General features: G+C 32.2%; 1 protein-coding gene across 1 annotated transcript in view; it reads left to right on the top strand.

The window, feature by feature from the left end:
- The first annotated feature begins 4,770 nt into the window (after positions 1–4,770).
- Positions 4,771–6,790, top strand: part of LOC106690301 (uncharacterized) — a 22,506-nt gene continuing 20,486 nt past the window's right edge. Inside the window, exons 1-2 of the mRNA XM_014435700.2 lie at positions 4,771–4,861; positions 6,007–6,150. Of these exons, the coding sequence (XP_014291186.1) occupies positions 4,813–4,861; positions 6,007–6,150 (193 nt within the window). The 5' untranslated portion in view covers positions 4,771–4,812. The remainder of the gene's footprint in view (positions 4,862–6,006; positions 6,151–6,790) is intronic.

The raw sequence follows: 6,790 nt of genomic DNA, 5'->3' as shown, positions 1-6,790 counted from the left end.
GTTATTAGTTAGATTTGTTACCACATCTTCTCCAAAAACTAGCTTTCCCGAGAATTTACATCCATGATATTTGATGGTGTCCTCGGCTATTGCCGTTTAGATGACCTCGGTATTCTCAAGAGAGAGCTTTTTTACCGCAGCGCTCCTTTGTCTATTACGATACGCACACTTTTCTTTGCATTTATTGCCAAACCAATCTCCGCGAGCAGCCTATGAACACTATTTATTATTCTTTCCGCAGAACCCCTGTCGCGCGCCGTTACAGCCTGATCGTCCGCGAACCCTGTGAGGATCACAATCTCTTGGTCACTTTTCAAGTAGTATTCAAACGTAATCGCAAACTTCTGGTCACAGAGCTCGCGGTACAAATGATCAATGGCTAGGTTGAACAGCTAAGGCGACAAGGTCCCGTCCTGTGGCACTGATCTCGCTAGTCGTGTGGGTCCCTATATTACTCTTTATTTTATTTGTAGTTAGGAGGGCCGCATTCACATTTGTGAGGTCGGATGACACACGATGGCTCCAGCGAGCTCACTATGTGTCCATGACCAACGTTGTCAAAAGCACCAATCACGTCCAGAAAAACCACCGCACAATCTTTCTTCCTATTTTTCAAATCTTTTATGATCGCGTCGATGATTCACGATATCGATTATTGTGATAATCATATAATAATAATAAATTATTATTCGATAATAAACAATGTAATTCAGTAATGTGCATTGTTGATTAGTACATCCTTACGTAATTTTTTGGGAAATATATATATGTCTATTCTTAAACTCTTCCCTCCTCTTGATTTCTTCTCCTTCCTTTGCTCTCTCTTCTATCATGAGGACCTACAGCTAGAATCCAGTCAGGACTTACATTCTCCTTAGTGCCTGCAGAGTAGTACTCTGTAAAATGAAGTAACCTACCTGCAAGGAATTCACAACTGCAGACTTATACCTTGTAGAGTGAAGTTTCCATCCTTTGAAGACTTATCCTACACCCTAAGACTCATCCTGTCGTCACATTGAGCACATTGTCGATGTCTTCTGATATTGAGTACCTCACAGTTTAAATTGGAGCCTAACACAACCACCTCCACAATAGCTTTACCGAAATCCTAGATGATATGTTAACCCATGGCTTAATAGATTCAGAGATAATTTCTTCAGAGGGAAAAACACAGGAAAGGATTGAGTAGTTTTTAAATAAATAATTACATAACTAAGAGTTGTTGACAATAGTTACATAACAAAGTCAATTTATATAAGATAAACATTACAAAAAAAAATATGATAACTACACAAAACAAATTTATTGTTATATAAAATAAAATTAATGACATGTGATTTTCATAAAGAGTACTGACTTGAAATAATTTTAAGCATAAACTCAAGCTTTTAAAATCATTTGGTGTGTATTTTGTTTATTGGACGTTAATATAAGAAGTTGGTGGTAGGGAAGAGAGAGCGGGAAGAAGTGTAAATTGAAGGTAATTTATTCTCTGGAACACATAAATGTGTGGATACCATAATTTATTATTGCTTTCTTTGTTTGCCAAGCATTTGTAGATATTTTGGATTGCAGCAAGTGACAAACGTATGGAACCAGCTTTAGAATATACTGAACTAAGCTTAAAACAAAGTTAGATAACAAGCTTTATGGTTAGGATAGAAAAACAAAAAAGAAATTGAATAAGAAAAAAATGAGAAAATAATCAACAGTAGTCTAAGGATAAAAAAATAGTATGAAAATTTAGGTTTATGAAAAATCAAATTTTATATAAATAAATAGAATAACTAGTTTTATTCTTTTATGGAAGATCGTTCATTGACCATAAGTAATATATAAATGGAAGATTATTCAGATGCAGTCAGAATAACTCAAATAGTTTTTTAATTATTTAACTAGCAAAATTTTTCTCCATTTTTGTTTTCTTAGTTTTTATTCATTTTTCCTCAATGTTGCATTCTCCTTTCTGTATCTTTAAGATTACATTACTTTTTTCCTAACCTCCTTGTTAATTACATCAATATCATTTCTATTTGTTCATGTTTTTAATTAGTCTGAATTTTAAAAGGAGACATTCTCTTAAAACTTATTCTTCACTATATAAGCACATCTTATATTTACTACACTTCTATTCACACATTCTTTGCACTATCATTTAACTATTTACGTACTTTTATAGTGATTAAATGATATTGTAAATCCTGTAAACTGATTTTCTCCATGTAAAATAAAGACAAATTATAAACATGAACAATATTTATTTATAATCCTAAGATGGAGAAAGGACTCTGAGACATTGAGGAAAAATAAATAAAAAATAGAAACAATGAAAAGAAAGACAAATTTCACAAGTATTAATGTATAAATATAAGATGAGAAGTTAAAAAAAAATATATAAATAAAAAAAATATTTAAAAAATAAAATCATGTCAAATATAATGAAGCACATCAAAATGTACCTGAGGACAACAAACTTTAAATGTAACAAAGGCTTTGTAACTATTTTTAAAACAGACTCCTGAAGAAGTATCATCCAAAACATCAGTAATGTGGGTTTATTAATGTAAACTTAACAAAATGAAGAATTTGAAATACGAACGCTTATCAATTCAAGAACAGAAAAAAATAAAAAAATCATATTATAATTCAAAGGTAAGACTAAATATCTAGATTTTAATGTATGTTGAGTCCTTCTGTAATATTGTCCCTGAAGTAGGCCTCTTCAGCCGAGACAATGCTGATTCTACATTAATTAAGTGAAAGGTCAATGATTTTGCATCCAATGATTTTTTCCAATGATTTGATCCATCAATGATTTTTTGGAAGTAGAATCACCTTAAAAACTTTGGTTAATCTCAGAAACCTCCTCACTGTGCTGTCCTGTCCACCTGATAGCTAACAGATGGGTGCCCTTAATAAAATATATAACAAACCTTATAGGACAACAGAGGATCATTGTAACTGCAGTACATTGCTATAGTTCCTGTCACCAGCTCAAGACAGCAAGTTGGTGGTTTAGGATTTACATAGTTGATCTGGTTTAAATTCATCCCAAAGTCAAACTGTTTAAATTCCCCTTAGAACAGAAACATGATTTGGAAATTTTAATAAAAACTATTATTTTACATGATAATAATAATTATTGAAAAAAAAACTTGAACTGTAAATAGAAAGGTGGAATACTGCAGAGATGCATTAATTACATGGCACATATAAAATGATTGATAATTTGACAGAGTGGAATATATTGACAATCAGACAAGTAGTCAATTAATAGTAATTGGATATGAAAATAGCCAGTTTAAGGTCTGAAGCATTATCCAATTTATGAATAAAATATTTATATATTAAGGTTTTTGTTCCCTAGGAATTGCTTTTCTTTTTTTTTTTGTTGTGTTTTCTAGTTACTCAGCCTTTTTGCTTCATTTAAAAAAAAATGATTTATTAATTTTTTGACGGAGCATCCTAAGCTACTTAAGAAGTTTGATAATTTTTCATGACAGATTGATATTTTAAAATTTCCACAAACTTTGTGGCTTAAAAGTGTAGTATCAATGATGGATACAGTCCAAATCTAGATAACTGCTCACATCCTTCACAGATATTTCATTTTATAATAAAAATTATAGCTTAAACTTTATTTGTAAAATGATAGCCAAGTTATAGAATTTAGAATTGCTTCATCCAATAAAAAAAAATTAATAATTTCTAGTAGCAACGTTACCTATGAGCGGTTGGAAGAACTATCACCTTCATCGCTATCCTATATCTTTATTTCAGTCAGAATTGAATGAACTAAAACTTAAATAGATTTATTTATATTGCATGTTACTTTAATAAACACATCTATTTTTATGTAACAGTTTCTTTTAAAGTCTGGAGCCAAAAAACTTGATATAAAGATAGAAATGTGTAAAATTAGAAGTAATATGAGAGTCCAAAATTATATTTTCGATTAACATCCCAATATCTCTAATGCCAACACCTATGCGTTCTAAACAGTTGTTTGTTCTGTTTGGCATTGTTCCGTGAGATCCAAAACAAATCCCTCTCAGTGTAAACTTTTTTTCTCTGAAGGTATTGTGGATCTTTTCTTTTACGAATCAGTCCCAATCCTCGATACTTCTTCTGTATGTACAGTATCGCGACAGAGGTGTTAGCAGACCTTATATAATAAGGCGGCAATGACCTTGATAATCCTGCGCATGTTAGTATAAATACCTATCAATATTGCAGAACATATCCTTGCAATGAGTGCACTCTGGCAAGGAAAGTGAAGTCCTAAAACAAATAGTTGCCAACGTTGATCTGCATCGGCTAGAGGAAGCATGAGCTCTCTAATTTGTCGAGTTTTTAGTTCGATTTTATCACCACCTCTTCACTTAATGTCAGTTCTTCCGAGGAGGTATATCTTAGATATTTTATATTGGGTTGTAAAATAAGATCATAGAGTTTTTCAATATCTCAATTTAATTCTCTCTGTGTTTAAAAAATCATGTTTACTTGGTCAATAATGTTTTCATATTTAAAAAAAAAAAATTAGATAAGATGCTTTTATGCATCAGTTTTAACCGAGATTCCTTATCTTTGAGTGGTATTTTGCTTGTTCAAAATGAAAGATAAAAATTCATTTAATGATATTTTATTTCCGAGAAGGAAAATCAGCTGCACAGACGGTTAACAAAATTTGCAGTGTGTTTGGCGATGATGCCATAGTAGAAAGCACCGTCCGTAAGTGGTTTGCTCGGTTCAGAACCGGAAATTTTGACTTGGAAGACGCAAAGCACTCGGGTCGTTTTTCAACTGTTGACGATGAGCAAATTCAAGCGTTGGTCAGAGACAACCCTCACTCTACGACACGGTATATCGCAGAAACACTTAACATATCTCATGAAAGTGTCTCAAATCATTTGTGTCGCATAATCGCAAAGGCATAGTTTTCCATCACGATAACGCCCGTCTTCACGTGTCTTTGCAGACCAGGCAGAAATTATGGTTTGGCTGGGATGTGATCCCCCACCCACCCTATTCACCTGACCTTGCTCCTACAGATTTTCACTTGTTTCGGGCCCTTCACAACTCTTTTACACTTTAACTCGCTAGGATTAAGCCATAGTACTCGCACTGTGTCCGGACTTAATTCTTAAACTGTATTCAATAGATACACAAAAACCACATTTATTGTGTGTATCGGCACGTAAATATATATGAGTATATATTTACGTATATGAATACGTTTATAACAACTAATAAAAAAATATGTTTCCTCTTTCCTTCGTACGGTGGCCACAACACGCTGTATTCCATTTTCATAATCCACAAGTATTTTTTTTTCAAATTTTAAATGGGTTTCCTTGTCGGCTACAATTATTAGGCATTGCTTAGGAGCATTTTTGTTCATTATCGTTTATACTACCTTCTTTCTTCTATTGTAGTAATTCTATTGAGCCACTTAATACGGATACTTCTCCTGCTGAAGTCTTCTGCCTGCCTTATTAGCTTTCAGCGGATTCGGCACCTTTCGAGAACCCTTGTCGGTCATATTAATTTCATTATTTTTTTCTCAGTCTATAGAATTCATACATAGATATCACCGTAGGGTGCTATGAGCCAATTCAGCGTTAATATTTTTTAAGAAAAATTTCGGGGGTACGCTTTGTCTAACCGCATAGTCGAAATATAAATATATAATTCATATCATTTCCTACATGAATGATTTAATGAGTTCAAAAATCGAACTACTGCTCGAGTCCTACTCCTATGTTTTTTATGCTTTCGAAATACAGACACAAAAGGACATTCTAGTATCTTTCAAACTACGTAATTATCGAAATACATTTTACATATATCTGTTTATAGCATTAAACTATCTTAAACATTAAATCCAAAAATCTCTATTATCTAAACGATCCCGTATTAATATAACATGTTGCTTATCCTCTCCTGTAGATAAAGATATTGAAAAAGAAATTGCACCTATAAAATAGTATCATATGCTTATGATAGGACGAGTTGCTGATATATTGGTTACAATGAACACGAAACTGTGGATTCTCATCGCCATTCTCTGCGTCGTTCAGAGTGCATACTCCGTGGATCTCTCTGCTTTTAGTGGGCAAATTGGAACTTGGTTCGACATTTATGAAAAAGGTAAAAATCTCTTGTTTCAGATATTATTATTTGTAACATAAAATGAATAATTTGAGGGAATTCTTCATGTGAAATTTTCAATTCATAAGATCGGATGAGTTTGTTTGTTTTTGTTTAATGACGTAAAACCTTTTCATTATCAATGGCTACCGTTTGTTATAATTCCAAATCTACATACAACAAATATTATACTCATTATTCGCATATATATTAATACATTTTTTCTTTACTGTTAATAATGTGTATTTTTATATTTGTCTATTGACTATTATCTGGTGTGTTCTACATTGATGGGACATAACTAACTCAAGGTTCTGAACTGAATAGGGGTGAACAATTATTTATGAACACTAAATATAAATAGACTTAATAAAAAATCGAAATAAACGACTGACTACGTATTGGAAAGAACGGTTACACAGTTTGTGTTTATACTGCGTGGAGTGAACATCTGCTGATTGGAGCTCCGAGGGATTAAACATTGTACACCCTACTAAAAGATAAGGACGACTTTAATTATAATTACTTAATTACTTTTGTTATAAAAATTCATTGTTTTTCATTTCTTTTTCGTTATATTGGAAGAAACTTTTCTTTTTATTGTTATCTTTTGTCTTATTTTATTATTTCTTTTGTTTCC

Source organism: Halyomorpha halys, unplaced genomic scaffold (assembly GCF_000696795.3).
Source record: "Halyomorpha halys isolate HHAL.00 unplaced genomic scaffold, Hhal_1.1 Scaffold50.1, whole genome shotgun sequence".
Classification (NCBI taxonomy): Eukaryota; Metazoa; Arthropoda; class Insecta; order Hemiptera; family Pentatomidae; genus Halyomorpha; species Halyomorpha halys.
The sequence above is the reverse complement of the archived record's forward strand: the minus strand, read 5'-3'. Positions and strand labels throughout refer to the sequence as shown.